This window comes from Lichenostomus cassidix, chromosome 18, assembly GCF_008360975.1.
Source record: "Lichenostomus cassidix isolate B80296 chromosome 18, HeHo_3.0, whole genome shotgun sequence".
In the NCBI taxonomy this organism is placed as follows: Eukaryota; Metazoa; Chordata; class Aves; order Passeriformes; family Meliphagidae; genus Lichenostomus; species Lichenostomus cassidix.
This window is the reverse complement of record NC_139498.1, coordinates 10,378,399-10,399,681: the sequence shown is the minus strand read 5'-3', so window position 1 is coordinate 10,399,681 and position 21,283 is coordinate 10,378,399. Positions and strand designations below refer to the sequence as shown.

The 21,283-nt window shown below is 51.5% G+C and overlaps 1 protein-coding gene across 9 annotated transcripts in view; it reads left to right on the top strand.

The window, feature by feature from the left end:
• Positions 1-21,283, top strand: part of SHISA6 (shisa family member 6) — a 238,561-nt gene that overhangs the window by 10,415 nt on the left and 206,863 nt on the right. For all 9 annotated transcript variants that reach the window (XR_014855657.1, XR_014855659.1, XR_014855658.1 and 6 more), the window contains exon 2: positions 3,607-3,767. Coding sequence is in view for 2 of the 9 variants with exons in the window: in XM_085077982.1 (XP_084934108.1) it covers positions 3,607-3,767 (161 nt within the window). In the remaining 7 variants the exon portion in view is untranslated. The remainder of the gene's footprint in view (positions 1-3,606; positions 3,768-21,283) is intronic.

The window sequence follows — 21,283 nt, the reverse complement described above, 5'->3', positions numbered from 1 at the left end:
TATTCCAGTGACTGTGTTCTCCTGGAGCTTTGCAGTGGGCAGTGAGCCAGCTGGACCCAAGGGACTTTCACCAACCAAATCCTTCCTCACTTGAGTGGGACTGACCTTCCACCACCTGAGGGCTTTATGGAAATAAACTGGATCCCACACAGCAACGGGATTGAATTGGCATGGAATGAACCAGCTCCATCCAAGTTGGACTTTCTCCTCCACCTTTAATGTTTTGTTCTGCTGCTTCTGAACAGTCTTTCTCCCCTCTGTTAGACATGAGGAGGGTGAGGAGGGAGCACTCAGGACACCCAGATTGGGGTGTTCAGGGAATGAGAAGGTGACACCTCCAGCATTGCTGAGCCCACATAGCTTTAGTCCCACACACAAATAAGCCAGGGCTGCTTTGGACAGTTTTGTCCAATTTATCTCATGCAATTTATCTCAGACATCACTTTCCTGGGATTTCTTCACTATGTCTGGGTGTAAAAGTCTCCTTCCTTCCATGTGTCTGGCACCCAAAATAATTTTCTGGTTGTGACCAGCAACCAACCCAGAGAGTGGCTCTTGTTGTTTCCATCCCTTCAGGATGAAAACCAAAAAAGGGTTTAAATTTGTTCTTATCAGATACCTCAGCTGTGGTTTTCTTGGTGATAAAGACCAAAAACTGAAATGTTCTGGGCTTGCAGTTTTGTCCTCTCTGAGGGCAGCAGGCTCCAGGTTGAGCTCTTGGTAGGGAATGTCTGAGAGGACTCAGACTCTCACTTCTCACCAGCTTCAGTTGTTCCAGGGAATATTCACTCAAATTATCTTCATTATTCTTAGTGAAGGAAGGCTAACTGTCCATGCAGGAGACAGGGAAGGTGTTCTTATAGGGCTGCACCCAACCCCATTCAGAGAGTAATAATCCCAGGAGAAAAGCAGCAGAATGAGGAGAAGCAGCCTGACCTGCAGTGTAAGGTGCTCCTGACTCAGTGGGAGCAGAAATCAGGTTGGAAGGGACCTCTGGAGGTCCTCATGCTGCCTAGAGCAAGGCCAGCTTCAATCGAGGGGATTATTCAGGGCCTTTTCAAGCTGAATTACATCTCCAAGGGTGGAGATCCCTCAGCCTCCCTGTTCCAGTGTTTTGCTGTCCCACTGTGGCTTTTTCCTGTTAAACCCCGAGCCTTTTGTCTCCTTTGCCTCAGAGCTCCACGAACAGCCCTGCTCTGTCCCCACTGGTGGGATGCAGGGTCTCTGAACACTCTCAGCTTCGAGCAGAACTGGTTTGCACTCTCCCATTTCTATCCCCCAAAACCTCCAGCTCCACATCTCTGTGTGTTCCCCATCCCAGCCTGCCCTCTCCGAGTCCTTGCCCTGCCTGTTCCTGTCCAGCTGGCTCCATTAAAATAACTGGAATGGAGTGTTTTGGTGTTATCCACCCTGCTTTAGTGTTATCCTCTGCTCCCTGAGTGATTGCACTCTTGACACTCGGAGTGTCTTGGACAAGTGTTCAAAACGAGCCCAAACCACTGTGGGCCAGTAAATAATGGTCCTAATGCAATGTGTGTGATTGAAAAATGGCTCGCAGTGTTTCTGTACTGCAGATGCCATTAAATGCTCATCTGATGCTTAATATATCTTGGAGATGCGTAGCAAGAGCTCTGTTCTGCCAACCTGCTGTCTGTGACAAATGGGATGTCTCAACAGGATGTGCTGGGGTGGTGCCAGACTGACAGAGCTCCTTGGCCTCCCCAGGCAGCAGGGTCTGAGGCAGTGGGGAGGGGCTGGAAATCCTGGAAAAGCCAGGATTATGGGGTGAATGGTCCTCCCCTCAGGAGAGAACTGTGTGGTGTCTTGGTGTCACTCAGGACCAGCTTCGACTTGGTCCACTCAGGACCTTGTTCTGTCACTCACGTTCTCCATGACCTTGGGCAAGGAGCCAAAATGTCAAATGTGTCCTGTAGGTTGGGGATGAGTTACAGACACCTCAGGCATGGCTGGACACGGTGGGGAGCACCCACAGCTCTGTGCCAGCTGGGGGGAAGGAATCCAGCAGCTCTGGGAGAACACCAAACACCAGGTCCTCACCAAACTCACACCAGTTCCTCACCAAACCCACACCAGTTCCTCACCAAACTCACACCAGTTCCTCACCAAACTCACACCAGTTCCTCTTTTCCTTAGGGGCAAACAAAGGCAGTCCTGCCCTGGGACAAGGCTCAGTGTCCCTCTGATTGCTGCCACCTTCACATCTCTCTGAGCCTGGCTTGGCACAATCTCTTCTCTCCTTGCAAACAACAATCCCTTCCCTCCTCAAGGATCAGTCTGTTGCACTCACAGATATTCCATGGTTGGTTATAGCCTCCAGGTCTGCTCTCTCCACAATCAATAAATAATCAAAAAAAAGGGTAAAAATATCCTGATTCTGTACAGGATGGTGCTGAACTAATGTAATCCTCCTCGGGAGCCTCTGAGATCCTCCAAGAGTTCCTTCTGTGGAGCACATTAGTATTGCAATCCATTATGCACAGGGACAGGAGTCTGGAGAGGAAATGATTTGGAAAATGGAACGGACTCAGGTCCCAAACTATTTCTCATCTGAAAGCCCAGAAATGTGGCATTTAAGGGATGCCAGTGGATATGAGCAACACCAGCATCCTCCTCGTTAATATGCAGGGAAGGGATATCTCCTCCTGACATCTCCCCTGCTACCCGAGGGGACACCAGACATGTTCCCTGAGCCAGGAGAAAAGAGCCTTTCAAGCCCCATCAGCTTTCAAGTGCCACTGTCCCTTACAACCCACACAAGCCACCCTTCCTGCTTTTCCTGGGGGTCAAGAGAGAGCTTGTGGCTGACCAAGGAAAACCAGGGTGTTTCACTCTGTAATTATCCCACTGTGGCCATGATATTCACAGAGTGGGGAAAAAATCTTGGAGTGTCCAGAGGGAAAACACTGGCTGCAGCTGAACTGTGTGACATTGCTTTCTCCTGGGAATAGCAGGGAGATCTCAGCCTTTAAAGCAATCCCTGATGAGCACAAAGCTCAAGGCAGGCTCAGAGCTGTGTTGACATCAAGCCCTGGAAGTTGTTTAATCCATTTTTTCTGGCTCATGGTTCTCCTTTAAGAAACACTCCCAGCACTGCTTTGGTTTGAGCTTTGTGCAGGAAAAGTAGGGATTTCAGGATGTGGGGACCATACTCCTGGCCTGAGACAGTTTTAAAGGAGTTTGGCTTGGGCAGGGCAGTTTTGGTGGTGCTTTTAGGAGTCACCAGGGCTGTGGCCAGCAGTGGCTCCTGATGGAAGCAGTGCTTGATGTGCCAGGAGCAGTTTGTCTGCTCTGGAAAATGCTGGAGAGGGACATAACCCTGGGCTGAAGTGAATTAGAGGGAGCAGATGAGAAACCAAACAATAGCCAGGCAAGCTTGGAAATACTTGCAGCAGACTCACAGAAAGAAACAGAGCTTTTAAGCCACTTTTAAAAATTTTATTATTATTACTATTGTTGCTTTTTTTTTTTCTCTGTTTATGGTAGAGATCTGACTGCTTCTGGATTCATGGACTATGCAAGTACGCTTACTGAATTTTAGCTGCTGTGTGAAAATAAGGTTTTCTTTGTTTTTTTCTGTCCCCCCAGGGCTCTGGCTGACATCCTAAGGCAGCAGGGACCAATCCCAATCGGACACTGTGAAAGAGAGACAATCTCGGCCATAGATACCTCCCCCAAAGAAAACACCCCAGTCAGGACCTCTTCCAAAAACCATTACACCCCAGTCAGGACCTCCAAGAGCAACCCAGGTAAGTGCTGCTCTCTCTCTCTCTGCTCAGAGCCGTGTTAGGAGCCAGCAGAACATCACCCTGAACAGCAGCAGGCTCTGTAAACCTAAAATTAGGATGGCAAATGGCTTTAAAAGGCAATCAGGCAGAGCAGGGGAGTGCAGGGATCAGTGGTGATGATTCTTTCAGGTTTCTGCTGAGCAGAGCGGCTCTCCTCTCCAGGCATTTTAAAAATTCACAAGCACTGAGGTGTAAATGCAGGTTGTACCTGGAGCTGGTGTTGAGCTGTGTGTTTCCTAAAAAACACATGTGCTGTGAGGCACTTCCAGGCTCCCTGTGCACAGCAGCTGAGGACAGAGAATTCCAGAGGACTGGGGCTGCTGTGTTCATGCAGGTGAACTGCAGGAATGCGCTGGGACAGTGCAGGAGGTGACCTAGAGGCATCCCAGGACCTCCAAGAGGTGCTCCAGAAGCACTAGCCTGGGAATTAGGGCACCTGTTGGGTTGTTTTCAGCTTCTTTTGGTCAAAAAAGTTGCCTTCTTTTTGCCTTGATTTCCCCAGTGGCCCAGGGATTGCAGCCTCCTAGCTGCAGATGTTGTTCTGGTTGATTTAATGCTCCATGGATGGATAATCCCTAATCCTGGATCATTGTTCCTGCAGTGGCTCTGTGGCTGCTGCCCTTTGCTCAGGGGGGTGTGGATGTGGCTGGACTGGACATGGGACTCTCCTGCACAAAGATGTGCTCAGCCTCACCTGGGAGGTTCTGGTGGCATTTCCTGCCCTGTGTCACCTGGTCCTGCTCATGGTCCCTGCTGGGAAATGTTCTGGGGAAGGTCTGTGGGCTCAGCTGGGAGGGGAAGGACCCTTGGCTGAGGCAGGGCTGGTTTGTGGCTGTTTGAAGGGTTTTAGTGCAATGTCCTCACCCTGTGGAGACAGGCCCAGGTGACAGTGTCCTCTGGGAGCCTCCCCTGCTGCTGGGTACAAAACACTGCCCCTGAGAACTGAGAAGGATTCCTTTGCTTTCCCATTTTCACCCCAAAGGCAGTGAGCCCTGGGATTTTGTGTGTAAATTTGGATCTGTGAGATAAAGCCTTGGTCTGGAGAACAGCTCCTGAGGTAAATTGTCTGGATGAGGGAGATGTTTCTGCATATCCAAGGCTTGGGAATGGCTCTTGAGAGGATTTGTGGATTTCTGCCCCGGGATAGAAACACAAGGAATGAGGGATTGTGGGCAGTGCACAGGGACAGGCAGGATTGGGAACAGCTGAGACATCAGCTTTAGGGTCACAAGGGCCCAGAGAATGAGTCCTGTGAGGGGGGCTGAGGGGGGCTCAGCCTGGAGCAAAGGAGGCTCAGGGGGACCTTGTGGCTCTGCACAGCTGCTGACAGGAGGGGACAGCCAGGGGGTCAGGCTGTGCTCCAGGTAACAGGGACGGGAGGAGAGGGAACAGCCTCAGGCTGGGCCAGGGGAGGCTCAGCTTGGCCAGCAGCAGGAATTTCTCCATGGAAAGGGTGCTCAGGCCTTGGCAGGAGCTGCCCAGGGAGGTTTGCAGTCCCCATCCCTGCAGGTGTCACCTGGAGGTGGCTCTGGGCTGGGGACAAGGTGGGCATTCGGCACAGCTTGGACTGGACTGTCCTGGGAATGATTTTCCAGCCTGAATGATCCTGGGATTCTGTGCCATTAAAACCTTCTGAAGACACTCTGTCTCTCCCCACTGGCTCCCGTTGCTCAGTCAGAGCAGACAATCCAGAAGGAAGGTGCAGAAGGAATTCTTTGCTCACAGCTGAAGGGACCAGCTGGGTGCTGGAAGTCTGGCTTAGGTGTTGTGTCAAATCTGAGAAAAGAGAAAAGGGAATGTTTGGAGGGGAATTGCTGATTGCAGAATTCCTGCCTGCTGTCTGTGAGGAGCTGAGGATTCCAAGAGACATTCCTAAGACTTCCTAGTGTGGAAGTGAAGGCACTGAAGGATGCAAGGACCAGAGCACAGGCAGTGTGACCTAATGGCCACATTCCAGAGTGACAGCACCCAGTGAGGAGCTGCTGGTCCTTGCTGAGCACTGGGATGTGAGATCAAGGCAAAGAGGCTCAGCAGGGAAAGGCAGGATGTTAACAGGACTCAGCTCTGCTTGGATGATGTCTGCCCAGGCTGTGGGAGGGGGAAAAGCCACCACAGTCCAGCCAGGGCTGGAACAGGCAGGAACTCACCTCTGAGATATTCCCAAATCCCAGCACACCTCCCTGGCAGCTGCAGGGATTGGACCCTTCAGTTGGACTGAACCTCTCACCAGCCCCTGCCAGAGCTAGGGATGAACAACTTGCCCAAAAGAGCTTGTTCCTGGCTCAGCTGTGGCCACCATTGGCAGCTCCTCATAGATCATATCAGGCAGAAAGCTGATCACTTACAGAGATCATGATCTCATAAAACAGCTTTACAGGTCATGTTTTCTTGTAATGTTTTCTTGTAAAGTTTTATGGTCAAACAGGGCGATACTCTGCTGTGTCTGTCACTTGGTCACTCAGCTGGACTTCAGGTTGTTGTGGGAATCAGGGAATTGTAGAAGTGGATCCTAAAATCTTTCCGTTGGGAAGGAAGTAAAAATTGGAAAACTAGTACATGTCCTAGCTTGTTAAATAGAATAAGGCTGCTCAGCCCTCGTGTGGAGTAGAAAATCACTAATATTTCTTTGGGGTGGAGAAGGGGAAGAAAAAAAAAAAAGAACAAGCTAGAGACAGCTGGAAGAAAGAGGCAGTAATATGGAATACCAGGATCAAGGCAAGGCACTGCTCACTGGTGCTGCAAATTGGCTCAAGGAGCCTACAGCTGTAGGGTTTTTTGTGGGATGGTACAAAGCAGCAGGGCTGTGGCTGTGGCTTGTCTGAGGAGCCCAGAGGAGGAGAGGTTAAGCAGCCAGAAAGGATTGTCCTCGCTGCACAGCGGCTGATTGAGTTTTGTGTTTGTTTGACTTGGAACTTTTGTTTCCAAACTTATAATTGGAAGGCTGCCCCTAAGTCCTGCTAAATAAACCTTGGCTTCATTTTTCCACGAGGCTGGTCTGGTGTCAGTGAACAGGATGATTGCAGGTGACAGTGACAAATGGGGCTGGGCTGGGCTGAGGCTGCAGAGTCCCTGCAAGGCTGAGGGCAGAGCTGCAGCCCTGCAATGCCTGGGAGGGAATTCCTCAGGGAAGGGTGGAGAGGAGTCCATGTCCCACTGCCAGCTGCTGCTCCGACAGAATCCCAGAGTGCTTTGGGTTGGGATGGATCCTACAAATCTTCTTTTCCACCCCTGCCAGGTGCAGGGACACATTCCACTCTCCCAGGCTGCTCCAAGTTCCATCCATCCCAGCTTTGGACATTTCCAGGGATCCAGGGGCAGCCACAGCTTCTCTGGGCACCCTGTGCCAGGGCCTTACACCCTCACAGGGAAGGATTTTTTCCCGATATTCCATCTAAATCAGCACATGGAATCCTAGAATGGTTTAGGTTGGGAGAGACCTTAAAGCCCCTCCAGTGCCACCCCTGCCGTGGACAGGGACACCTTCCACTGTCCCAGAGTGCTCCAAGCCCTGACCAGCCTGGCCTCAGCCAAGAACTCAGGCAGCCCTCAGAGGGTCACAGGTGGGAATGTCCAGCCCACCCTGCCATGGGCACTGTCCCAGCACTCACAGATGCCTGAGGGAGAGTTCAAGATGAGTCCAAGTGCTCAGTGATTTCCCCAGGCAGTGATTTCAGAGCTCCCTGAGCTCTCTGGTGGCACAGCAGGACCAGGGCTGGGTTTGGTTTTAACTTCTCTGTTGAGCTTTGATGTGGAAGCCCCAGATCTAACTAATTCCTGTCTAAGGGAAAAGAGCAGTGAGTGTCCCTGCCTTCGACATGGAGACTGTTGTTCTTCAGAGAAAGCCCCTGGTTTTGAGAAGGCTTCAGTCTCCTCCTTTGCAAGGTCCCCTTCCCCTGGTCTGTGGGAGAGGCAGGATCCCCTTCCCAGCCTGGGATCTGCAGGGCCTGAGCACCCCAAGTGGCTGCAGAGCATCTCTCCAGAGGTTATTGCCACTTTCAAGTATCAAATTCACTCTGGCAATCAGGCTCTGCACTTGTGGAATGGCAGGAGAGTCCTTGTTCCCTCCCACCCCGCTCACTTCCATGGACATTTCTGTTCCCTGTTTTCATGCAGTGCAGCTCAGGTCAGGTGTGGGCTCAGGTCAGAGCACAGCTCCAGCTGTGCTCCAGCTGTGCTCCAGCTGTGCTCCAGCTGTGCACCCCCTGATCAGTGTGAACCACAGCAGATCCTGTGCCCCTCCAGCTCACAGGGCTCAGGTTAGGTCAGTGTTTGTGTTGTGAGCAACAGGTAAAAGCTGATGAATCTGGGATTACACAAAATCCATCTCATCTCCACTGGCACTTTTAATTCTCCATCCCAGCAAGGCTTTCTGGGGGTGTTGGAAGGAAAGCTCTGAGCTCAGTTCCCCTGCCTTTCCTCCTTGGCCACGTTATCTGTGCTGACATCTGCTCTGAAGGTCAGTGACACTCATGTGCTCAGAGCCAACCAACCCAGGCAGGGCTGGGGGGATGGCAGAAAGGTCAGAGCTTCCCACGGGCTGGGGACAGTCAGACAGCAGCACTGAGCTCCCGTGGAGGAAGGTGCTGCATTTGGCACAGGACACAGAGCTGGGGCCACAGGCAGCTCCCCTGCACATCCACAGTCAACTGCTGGGTCAGGGAGGGCGAGGGCACTGCTGTCACAGTGATGCTGATGGACAGCAGCAGGGCAGACAGTCAGACTGGCTTCTCCTCAGGATCACTGCCTCCCACAGCATCCGTGGGGCACAGAATCCCAGCGTGGTTTGGGTTGGGAAGGACCTTAAAGCCCATCCAGTGCCACACCAGCCACGGCAGGGACACCTTCCACTGTCCCAGGCTGCTCCAAGCCCCAGTGTCCAACCTGGCCTTGGACACTGCCAGGGATCCAGGGGCAGCACAGCTTCTCTGGGCACCCTGTGCCAGGGCCTGCCCACCCTCACAGGGAGGAATTCCTTCCTTATGCATCTGATCTAAACCTACCCTCTTTCAGCTTAAGGTCATTCCCCCTTGTCCTGTCACTCCAGGCCCTTGGAAACAATCCCCTTCTATCTTTCTTGTAGCTCCTTTTAGGTCCTGGAAGGCCACAATGAGGTCACCCCGAAGCTTCTCTTCTCCAGGCTGAACACCCTCAGCTCTTTCAGCCTGCAAATGTTTTTGAAGGCCTTCTGGCTTCCAAAATACTTGAAATATTTCTGGCCTTCAAAGGATATTTGAGTGCCTTTTGGAACTCAAATGCAAAGAGTTGGTTTGCTTTTCTCAAAATGTGGCAAAGCAAAGCACCTGCAAGATTCCATATCTGGTCCCATGGGTATTTTCTGAGTGCCCCAGAAATAAAGGGGTGGCCAGCTCAGGACTGGCAGACATTCAGGGTCATCTCATTATTGTTTTCCAAGCCAAGAACAAGCCACAGATGACCCCAAGTAAGGATTTGGTGTTTTTCTGGTGTAAATCAGTGTTCTGTCATAGTGCTGGGACATGGGCTGGCTTTGGGAAATCCTTATGGATCAAGGGGACTCAAATCCTGCTCCACAGCTGGTACAAATCTCTGATCCTCCAGCACAGCATGTGTCTGAAGTGTTCCTTTATTCTCAGCCTCCTCCTGGCTCTTCCACACCGACTCTTTTCCACACAGCTTCCCCTGGTATCAATCCCAGCCTGGGAGAAAAGGGATATTCAGGACCATGAGCCTGATGTGGGAAGCTGTGTGGGAGGAGGATTTCTCCAAATCTGTTCAGGACACGGATGTCCCTGTCATGCCTGTGAAATGCCTTCAGCAGTGAAGGGTCCTCAGGTGTCCCTGCTTGAGCAGGAGGCAGGGAGGTAAAATCTGAGCCTGGAATTCTGCAGTTCTGACCACCTGCAGGAGCAGCAGGCTGTAAGGACAAGGACAAGACTCTCTTCTGCTGGAGAAAAGGCTCTGGCCTAGTTTTAGATTCAGCTGACCTCTTCATTCTCAGGATATCCAATTTCCCCCCCAAGGGAATGCACTGGTCTGAATCCAGCTCCAGAAGTGCCAGGGAAGGGCTGACCACAGAGAGACTTTTCCCAGTGTTAAAAATCTTTTCTTCACCTGTGCTGGGGGACCTGCAGGTGTGAAAACCAGCTCATTGACAGGATCTCCACTTGGAATGCAGCAAACAACCCAGGCCAGTGCTCTGATTAGCCTGATCTATCTGGGGAAGGCTTTTAATAAGCCATTTGAGTCAGGATGTTGCAGAGATGGATGCATTCAAAGTGCAGCTTTCAGCAGTGCCTTGCACCCAGAGGCACATTCAGAGCTCGTTCTGAATGGGAACAAATGCAGGAGAGGTCTTTAATCTCGATGGGAATGGCAGCAAACACCTCCAGCCGAGGCCAGGGAGAGCAGCATGGGGCAACCTCCACCCTGGGCATCACCTCGGGAGGGGCTCTGCCCTGCCCTGCTGCCCCTGGGCTCAGCAACGGCTCAGTCCTTTCCTAAAGCCCAGGGGATCCCAGTTCCCTCCAGGTTATTGATGTCTTCCCCTGAAGCCTGGGGAGATCCAGATTCCCTCCAGGTTATCAATACCTTCCCCTAAACCCAGGGGAATCCAGATTCCCTGCAGGTTATCAATGCCTTCCCCTAAAGCCTGGGGAGATCCAGATTCCCTCCAGGTTATCAATATCTTCCCCTAAACCCTTGGGGGATCCAAGAGTCCCTCACACTTGAGCAGAGGTTTTAGGGTTTCCTCTGAGAAAGTCCACATGTTTAGATGCTCTGGGAATCTGATGTCCAACTGGGACAATCTGATGTCCAACTCTCAGCATCTTCAAGGCACTGGCAGATGTGGGCTGAGGCTCAGGCCAGCAGGTTTGGGATTTTCCAGGGCTCAGGTTTGACACCATGGTGGCAAACTCCAGGTTATCAATACCTTCCCCTAAACCCTTGGGGAGATCTAGATTCCCTGCAGGCTATCGATTCCTTCCCCTCACCCATCCTTCCCCCTTTCCCCTCTCTCCCATCCCCCGAATCAGCTGGGCTGTGCTTCAAATTGCTTCCTTTCTTCATTGACCGAATTAGCGAGCTTCTCCCCCAAATCCCCAGCAACTATTTGAATTAATTTGCCGAGGATCAGCGCAGGGATGTGTGTGGAAGGCGTTCCAATGCCTGCTGCTCGCAGTTTGTGTTGGCATTTACAGCTGTTCAGGGGAATACAAAGCAGGTGTAAAACGATCCCCCGGTCGTTTTCCAGCCCCTGCACTCTGCTGTAAGAAACTACTTAAGGTGCAGGTGGGTGAAGAATTAGGGAAACCACATGGAAAACACCCGGAGTGTTCCAGGAACGGGGTTTTGCTTTTCTCCATACTCCCTTTGCCATTCCCTGGCATTTGAAAAGAAAGGAACAGGACCAGCTTTGAAACCTGGAGGATTTGTAGGAGTTAAGGCAAGTCAGTGCCACTCCATCTGCTTCTCCTGCCAGCACATCCCATGGCATGGAAAGCCCCAATGCCTTCCCTCCCAGGAAAATCCCAAATGGGTTAATAATGCATTTTCTGAGCCACCCGAAAATGTCAGATTTTCTGTCTCAGAACATTTTGAAAGGAAGAGTTACTCGGTGTCCTGGCATAAAAAATGTCATTGCCAGGAGGAGGATCAGCCCAGCAGAGTGGGGAGAGGTGGATGCTGCTGGGATGGGGGAGCTGAGAGGGCATCAGCTGCTCCCCTCTGTGGGGTGAAGGATTTAGGATCCTCCATTTGGACATCAGCTGCTCCCCTCTGTGGGGTGAAGGATTTAGGATCCTCCATTTGGACATCAGCTGCTCCCCTCTGTGGGGTGAAGGATTTAAGATCCTCCCTTTGGACACCAGCTGCTCTCTCCTGTGGGGTGGAGTTTTTAGGATCCTCCCTTTGGACACCAGCTGCTCTCCATGGGGTGGAGGATTTAGGATCCTCACTCATGCATGCCCTGGTACTCTGCCCAGGGCTGGATGCTCTCAGTACTCTCCCAACATGCACTGGAAAGCAAAGACTTTGTCCCAAACAGTTTCAAAGCCCAGAAACACAGGAGAAGAATGGCTTGGCAAGCCAGGAGAAGGAGCTGGAATGCAGAGAGCTTAACTGCCCTGATTCCAAATGGATTTGTTTAATGGAGAAATATTTCTTTGCTTATTCTTTCCTAATCTTGCTGCTTTGGACAACCATCCTTCCTCTCCTGTGGCTGCCAGATGTTGGGGGATATCCAGCTGTGAGAGGTTTGGCTGCCCAGGGGCACAGCCTGAGCTCCCACAGCCTCCTCCTTCCCAGGGCCACACCGGCTGCTGCCTCTGGATATTGGTTTATTCTGCTCTCCTGAGCCTTTTCCTGAGCTGTAAAGTTTTAGGGTAATCTGTGTAAAAGGACCTCTGGGAAAACTCTGCCCCACTAACAAGATGCAGAAGACAACAAAATATCCCCAGTGCAAATTTATTTCCCAGTGAATTTCGTGGGGATGGAAAAGCAGAAATATTTGTGGTGGTTTCTGGTGTCTCACGCCCAGATATCTGCCGTGGCTGATAGCAGGGTTTGTGTGTTAAAGCAGCTAACCAGTGACAAATCTGAAAAAAAGAGATTAAAAAAATAAACCCGAAAGTCTGGCTGTTGTGGGGAAACAAGGAGGAGGTGGGGGGTGTGAGTTGTGTACACAGAGAGGATAATGACACTCACAGGATCCACACATCCAGAGCCACGGGATAAACACCAGGTGCCTGCTGCAAGGCTTTTGGGGGAATTCAGCATTCCTTGGGCAGTGCAGGACCAGAGCCACGAGGCCAGCACGGTGCTTATCAGCTGGGTGATATCTGCAAACTGGGGGTTACTATGGCAACAGCGTTTCAAATTTTAGTTTATTTTTTTCTAAAGCCAGACTAATGGAAGTTGTGAGCAGGAGGGAGGACTAAGCCGACAGATTTACTTTGAAACAAAACCTCCTCGTGCAACTCAGCCTGCTGAGAGCTCCACACCGAAACACAGGGATAATGTGGAAGTGCACTGAAGCAGGATTTTCTGGCATGGTGCTCCAGAGGAGAAGGGGCACTGATGTGGAAAGAGTCAGGGAAACCTGTGCAGGCTGTACCCAACACGGTGGAGGGACTGAGGGGCTCTGGGGACACTGAATGATCCCAAATCGCCCCACAGCAGCTCCCAGCCCCTCTGCACCCCCAGCACTGGGAGCACCAGGCCTGATTCCCAGAGCCAGGCTTTGGCACCTCAGCATCCCAGAGTGGCCTGGGTGGGAAAGGACCTAAATATCATCCAGTGCCACCTCTGCCATGGCAGGGACACCTTCTACTGTCCCAGGGTGCCACAATGTCCAGCCTGGCCTTGGACACTGCCAGGGACCAAGGGGCAGCCACAGCTTCTCTGGGCACCCTGTGCCAGGGCCTCCCCAGCCTCACAGGGAGGAATTTCTTCCTGATATCCAGTCTAAATCTCTCCTCTTTTAGTTTAAAACCATTCCCCTTGTTCTACAACTGTCTGCCAGGTATTTTTAACAGCTGCTGGGTTTAGGAGCAAATCCTGGGCTGATGGGCTAATGGGATCCTGGGAAGTGGGCTGGGTGGATGCAGGAGTCACAGGAACACTGCCAGGGAGCAGTGGGATGGAGGTAGGGAGGATGGAGGCTCTCTGTGTGTAGGAGGTCCAACCTGATACGTTTGGCTGCTTTCCCAGTTCCTGGATCTGTACAGTGGGATTGGGATTGGCACAGCAATGCTGCTCTCAAAGCACACAGCAGCAGAAATGGGAACAGCTCTGGACCATAACACCCAAAAGGAGGAAGGTCAGGTGCCCTTGTCCTGTCCTGCAGTGTCACACTTCCCAAGTTCCAGTTTCCCAGGAGCTTTTTTCAGACCAGTGAAGGAACTGAGGGCTCCATCCCTTCCCTCTCACACCTCTGCCATGGCCACTCCTCTCCTGACTCCGGAGCTCTCACATTCCTCCATCAGCTGGTTTAGCTCATTCACCAGCAAAACCAGCTCAGGAGGAGGAGGTGAGATGCTGAAATGTGGGAGTGCAGTCAGGAGCAGGGCTGAGAGGGATGGCCCTGCTCAGGGAGGGCTGCTTGGTGCCACAGAGCTGAGTCCCTCACACTTGAGCAGAGGTTTTAGGGTTTCCTGTGAGAAGGTCCACATGTTTAGATGCTCTGGGAATCTGATGTCCGACTGGGATTGACTCTCAGCATCTTGAAGGCACTGGGAGATGTGGGCTGAGGCTCAGGCCAGCAGGTTTGGGATTTTCCAGGGCTCAGGTTTGACACCATGGTGGCAATTTAGTCAAACCCCTTCTGCCTGCAGATCAGGTACTTCAGTTAAAGCTGCTGAGAGTTTCCTCAGGGAACAAACCCAACCAAGCCCTCGTTTTAACCAGCTGCTCTGTCCTGTGCCATTCTTCTGTGGATATGGAAAATCATTCCTGCAGCAGGTTTGACTCTCCCTGTTTGCCTCTCCGTGTCTTGCTGGATCAATTATGGTTTGTTACCTCCATTAGATCTTCAGAAGAAAGGCAGAAACACAATCTTTTTCTTCCATTAATCAGAGCAGTTTACAGAAAACATCAATTTAAAAATGTTAAGGCCAATTTGCAACTGGTATTGACAACAATTAAATTGGCCTCCAGAAAGTTGCTTTTGACACTGTGAAGAATGAAATCTTTATAAGCACATTCTGCGTGCTGAGCCTCTCCTGGTTCCTGATTGCTGATCCTATCACACTCCATGGAAGTATAAACAGAGGTGAGGAGCTGCAAGCAATGCTCCATTAAGAGCGTGCCAGAATCAGCAAACTTCCCTTCCCCTCCTGTTGGACCCCTGCCCAGATATTGCAACTCAATCTACACTCTGCTGCCATCACTATCAGCTTCCTTTAGCTCCCAGTTGGGTCTTTTTGACTTTAAACTACACCAAAATGTACTGGAACAAAGGTTCTCTGCTTTATTCTTGGCGTTGCTGCCTGGGGCAGTGAGCTCCAGAGCTGCCCGCTGGCCAAAGCCCCCATGAGAGCAGTGGCCACAGGCTCTGCACAGCTCTGAGTGCCCCTTGCAGCCTCCCCATGGCAAACCAGCTCAGATTCCACGTGGGTGAGAGTGCAGGTGGGGCTGGGAACGTGACCTGGTTAAATTCCAGTGAGCCAGACCTTGGGTGTGTGAGGAGTGCCTCAGCTGACACCAGCCAGGAGCTTCCACACACCTTGCAGGACCCTGGCTAGGGGAAGTGGGAATGTTTACCAGCAGGAGACACCACTGAAGCCTCTGAAAACCCCACTGGTGATGTTCTGGTTTAGCACCTCCATCCCCAAGGGCTCAGTGCCTCTCCCTGGCTGCTCTCAGACTCTGCTCAGCCCCAGCAAAGAGCTGAGCCTGAGTCTCTGCCTTGCCCTTCCAGCCCATATCTCCAGGCCATTCCCTCCTGCTGGGATGTGCCAAAGGTGTCTTCTGGTGGCTTTCAGAAGGTTTTTTTCTAGGCTGACACACAGCAGGAAGGTTTGGCTCATGCTGAAGGCCTGAGGATGATTTTATTGTCTGCAAACAGCTTTTATCCTTGGTGCAGGCCCTGCTCCTCCTGGCCCTCCAGCCATGGGAGTGCTTTGGGAATTTAGTGCCTCTTGCTCACTTCTCCTTCTCTGAAGCTTTATTGCCCTCAGACCATCTGACTCGTTATGGGCACCTGAAGGGCTCCCCTGGGGTTATTTATATAAGCAGCCCTAAGAAGGAATGATGCCCTCCTCCAGAAAAGGACACATCCAACTGCTCTTGCTGTTTGATTTAAAATATTTGAGGAGGAAGGGAAAGGGAGTACATCTGTCACAATCTCACTTACAATCAGTGAAGTTAATGGAAAGATTCCTTCTGACTCTCCTGGGCTTTGGACAAGGCTCTGTGCTGCAACATTAGCAAATAATGAAGTTCACATCTCATCAAATCCTCCTCAGGAAAATAATTCTAAAATCTGTGGCTGGCCTTTTGCAGCTCTCTCCCCAGATCTGTGTCTGGTTTGTCAGCTGTGCCAACGCCTCTGTCTCTGGTGTTAAGTCACTTCTGGGGATAAGAGTTGCTCTGTAAAAGGACCCCACAGATGTTCCACCACTGCCAGTCCAGAGCTCTGCCCCAGGGCTCAGGGTGCCTCTCCGCAAAGCACTGAGATAAATATTAAATCTCCAGTGTGTGGCTTTCTACCCAAAGTTTGCCAACTGCAGGAATGCACAGAACCAGAGAATGGCCTGAGCTGGAAGGAACCACAAGGATCATGGATTCTAACTCCAGCCCTGCCCAGACACCCCAACAACCCCACCCTGTGCATCCCTGGCAGTGCTGTCCAAACCCTCCTGGAGCTCTGGCAGCCTCAGGCTGTGCCCATTGCCTGGGGAGCCTGGGCAGTGCCCAGCACCCTCTGGGGGAAGAACCTTTCCTGATCTCCAGCCTGACCTGCCCTGCCACAGCTCCAGACCTTCCCTGGTCCTGTGTTCCTGTCCCAGGGAGCAGAGATCAGAGCTGCCCTCAGGAGGAGCTGCAGCCCTCTCTGCACCCCAGCCATGCTGCCCTGGCAGACCCAGAAGCACAGTCAGTGATGTTCTCTCTCTCTGAGCTGCTCTCTCTGTGTTTCTCCTTGGTAAATCTGAGAGGTTCAGGAGTGACCCCAGAGGACTCCAGGTGTGGCACAGCTGGAGGAGCTGAGCTGGAAGAGCTTTCCTGTCACTGCTGGCTGTCCTTTATGTCCCCAAACCCTATGCTAGGGCCAAGAGCAGCACAAGGAGCTGGAGGCTCCACTCAGCTCTCCACTTGTCCCCACCTGCCTGACAGGATTCTGAGGGCATTTATCCATCAAGGGACTCAGGACAAAGGGTCATTGTGGGATCTGACCAGTGCTGAATGTTCTCTGCCTGGTGTAAAGGAGAGCTGGAGTGGAGCTTGGACAGGTTGAGTTGCTGTGGAACTTTCTGGAAGGCAGGGGAGTGGTTGTGTAGCACTTTGGCTGTCACTCCACATCTGTGAGGTCACATCCCTTACATCAGCCATCCCTCAGGAGGCTGTTGGTGAGCAAGGACAGTGTCCTGTGCCAGCCCTGAGGAGCAGCCCCAGCACTGCTGTCCTGGCACACAACCCATGGGGGCTGCATCTGCATCTGCATCTGCATCTGGATGATTCCCAGGCTGTAAGATCTGGACTGGCACAGAAGCAAAGCAGCTCTGTGTGCCCATGGCTGGGGAGGGCAGCAGGAGCAGCAGCAGGAGCTCCCAAAGCCCTGGGAATGCTGGGCTGTGCAGAGCCAGCCTGGGAAACTCCCACTGCTCCTATCTGCAGGGACAGGGCAGGAGCAGCAGAGCATCCCTCAAAGCCTCCTATAGATACAGCTGCAACTTCCCAGCAAGGAACAGCTGCTTCCCCCAGGTTCCTGGGCTGTTCTTAGGAGGCAAAGTGTCTCACATCTGAAGGAGGGACAGACCTTGGCTTTGGAGAGCATCCTGGGGTGTTTGACACAACCAACACCTTCAGTTTGACTTGGTTTGGTAATTTTAGCCTCAAGATTGGAGGGAATTCCAGGTTTCTCAGAGCTCTTTGGTCCTTTGTAGTCCAAGACTGTCTCCCAAATTTATTTTGGTCTTCTGAAGTCAAGTTCCACCTCAATTCTGGCTGCAACATCTTTGGAAGTTCTGCAGTGCCAGGCAGCACAAGCTCAGATGGGCCCCCAGCTACTAGAAGGACTTGTCAGCTGGTACAGACAGAAATAACAGGGCTTTGCTGTTTTTTCTTGGTATTTCTTTGGCTTGGGGATGGAAGCCAAACTGTCCCCCAGCGATGCAGATCTCTGTGGTGGATGGCTGAGAACTTGACACAGATTTCTGCTGGAATTGGGCAGGTTTGCAGTGATCACCAGGTCCTGTGGTAGCCTCGTGCTCTTTTATCCATGGGTTTGGAGCAGACATTTATTTATTTATTTATTTATTTTATTGTTAATCTATGCTGATATTTTAAACTTATTTGGGTTTTTTCCTGAGAAAATTGAATTTTATCTCCCCCCCAGCACTCATTGCCTCTCCCACCTTTCTTTCTGCCTCTCCTGAAGAACACCCAGTTTTATTTTCCAGCAGTGTTCCTGCTTCAGCCTTCCTGGGGCTCCAGCAGTGCCCAGTTGTAGATCCCACACCAGAATTCAAGTTCTGCTTGCTTTTAGCCAAAAACCCTGGAAAACCATTTCTTTCAGCCCCTCCTGACTTTCAGCCACTTTCCAGCCCTGGCACACTTCTAATAGTGTGTATCTCATCAAAGTTCTTCTCCATCCTCTCTGTTCTTGGTGCATTCATTTCATTGCTGCTTCCTCAAGAGGATGGGCAGCAGTGCCAGTGACCAGCATGGTGGAGTGAGAACTGAGAACACCGCCAGGACCTTCTTCCTTTCAAGCTGTGCAGCTCAGTAGCCAGAAGAACAAAGGGTCTGATTCCTTCTCCGAAAATCTTGAGACATTTGGTCCTCCCATGCTTGGGCTTCGTCAGTGTTCATGAGTTCAAAGTGAATCATTGAATTAACGTTGGAAAAGACCTCCAAGATCCTCAATTTAACCCTGTAAGACCCTCAATCCAAACCCCCAAAACCCTCAATCCAACCCTCCAAGACCCTCAATCCAGCCTCCCCCGAGGAGCTGCTTTCCTGCCCGTGGTGCTCAGTGAGACTCTGGCAGTTTGGGGAGTGCTGAGTTCTCCCCACAAGCACAGATTCTGCTCCCTGAGCTCCTGCTCTCCCCTCTGGGCTGTGCTGCTGCTCTCCCACCTCCCCATGTGCCCAGGCTGTGTCTCCAGGAGCTCCCAGGTGCCCACTGTCTGGTCACTCCGTGGGGACTCACTGCTGGTACAGCCCCAGCCCCAGCCCCGGGTTTGGTCACAGGTGACACCTGTGAACATCCCTCTAACATAATTGTCAGAGTGATACTTGGTGGAGCTGATGAAATATTTACCTTGGAGCAGCTGTCAGGCCATTAATGTTTCACTGGCTACTGCCAGCCTGCTCCTGATTTACTCTCCTGAATTGTTTATGAGGCTTAATTGCACTGCCCTTCTTCAATCAGGGCTTTGCTGGGCCACTTGTAATTAGCAACAACTCATCTGCCCTGCTTCTGAGGGCACCCAGGGCCACACTGACCCTCCAGCAGCCCTTCCAGATGTCCCCATCCCACCCTCTCAGTGCTCCTGGGGTCCCCAGTGCCACCCTGCTGTGTGCCAGGAGCTCAGGGTGTGGTGGCACTGCTGTGGGGCTGTGGCCAAGCTCACACCTTGGGGACTCTGCATTCAGTTTGGGGACAGCAGCAGAGTTCAGAGGGTGACTCCTTTCATCCTGGCACTGATCTCTTGGCATGCAGGTGTCTCACTGAGGGGTGCTGGCTCAGCTCAGGGTGGGCAGAGACACAGGACAGAGTGCAGCTGTTGTTTTTGGAGGAAGGGAATCCTCCCCAGGACAAGGCTAAACTCAGAATGGACATCAGGTCCCAAGGGAGAATTAAAGACCAGGACTAACCTCAGTTTGGATTGGAATCTGTTTTCCTTCTCTCCCAGCCATAGAATATCTGACTTCCATAGGTTTGGGAAGATTTTGCTTTTGCTCTTGGTTTTCTGTTGGTAATTTTTGCCAATTCCTTTATCATAGCTAAAGAAAAGGATGTAAAAACAACCATGCAAACAACAAAATTCCTTTTTACTATCAGAGTTGCAGAGGCTCAAATCTGGAGTTGCCTGGAGTTGTTTTGGACAAAGCCAAGCTCTCTCTCCCAGATGTGCTTCAAGAATCTCTTCTGTTGAGATTCATCCAGAGAATCATCTCAAGATGAAAGGAGTTTTTGCAACAGAAAAAATGTTGTATTTTTCTGGTGTAATCTGATGTCTTGATCTAAAGGAGGGAAATCTTTTAGGCAGAGATTGCTCGAAAATGATGGCAAAGTGTGTCTTCAGAATGTGAGGATGCTCAGGGAAGACAAACCCTTAACTTTTTAATCTTTGCACTGTAAATCCCTGTAGAGGGGGAGGACAGGAGATTGCTGTGCAGTGGAGGAGCTGTTTGTGATGAGCTCCCTGAAACTGAAGAACCAGTGAAGTTTTGTAGAAAATCTTATCAGCCAAATGGTAAAAAGTAACCTGGGCTAGACAATATTCAGTGGAGGGGTTTGAAAGCAGAGCTGCTCCATCCATTCCATCAGCCTCTGTGAGTGAAGGAGGCAATGCTCACCTTTAGGGAGGCTCTGGAGATGGAGCTGGGGCTGTGAGAGATGAGCTGCTGAGCAGATGCACCGTGAGGGATTGCAGGAAAATGAAGTGGGAGAGGCTTTTGGAAAGGAGGGCTCCTTGTGGCTGCCGTGGGATGGAGTGAAGCTGTCGAGGCAGTGCAGTCATTTTTCTTTGGGAATTGCCAGTGAGGTCTTTCATCAGCAGTGCTGGAGAGCAGCATGGGCTGAGAGGAAAGGTCTGCCCAAGTATTGATACCAAATTCAATGACAGGAGGTAATGGATGAGAACAAACAGTGGGGTTTGGCAGGGGTTGGAGGATCAGAGTCCTGCAGGATCTGTTTTGGGCCATGGCTGCTCAATGTGTTCCTGAATGATCCAGCAAGGATGCACAGGGAGGTGCCAAAGGTTGTGTGTGATGTACAGTTATCCCAAACTCCCAAACCTGAGGCTGACATCATGGACTTAACTGTGTGAGGATCACAGTCTGGTGAGAAGCTTTCCAACGCCAGCCAGAGGGAGGTCAGCAAGCTGTCCCTTGGACAGCTCAGCTCCTAGCTGGGCATTTGGGTCTCAGCAGCACCTGCTTCTTCTTGGTATTTAGTTGTTTAAAACACAAATTCTCAGAGTAAATATTTTCTGTGATTAAAGTGTTTCATTGTATCCAAGTCTCTGGTGGATCTCACCCTTCTGAGAATCCAGGGCAGCTTCTATCAACCAAGTTTGCTCCAAACCTCAGGGTGCTGAGATCAGATCCATGCAGAGGCTGAAGACATCCCTGTAAAAGCAATATGCTCCTGGAAGGATGAGTGACTCAGAGCACTCAGAACCAGGACAGAGAACTCCTGGGAGATGTTTGCAGCCTCCCCAGAGCACAGAGCACCCAAAAGGGCAGCCTGGGCTGAATCTGCACTGCAAACAGCCCTGGAGCCCAGCCCTGGCCCTGCACCTCCCCAGGGCTCTGCAGAAGCTCAGGGCAGCAGCTCCTGCTCCTAAGGCACGTTGCTCTCTCCTTGACCTATTTGCTTGTTACCTCCACAAATGTGATTTCGATTAAGGAATTTTCCTAAGTAATTACTCTGGCATTAGCAATTCAGCCAAACAGAAAATAGTCCAAAAAAGCAAGGTGGCCTGGTGGCTGCCCTGAAGGCTCTTTGCTGGCTGGCAGGGAGGGGAGCAAAGCCAGCCCTGGAGGGCAGCTGGACACAACTTTGTCCAGTGAGGGCCAAAGCCACACTTTGTGCTGCCCACAAGGGCTCA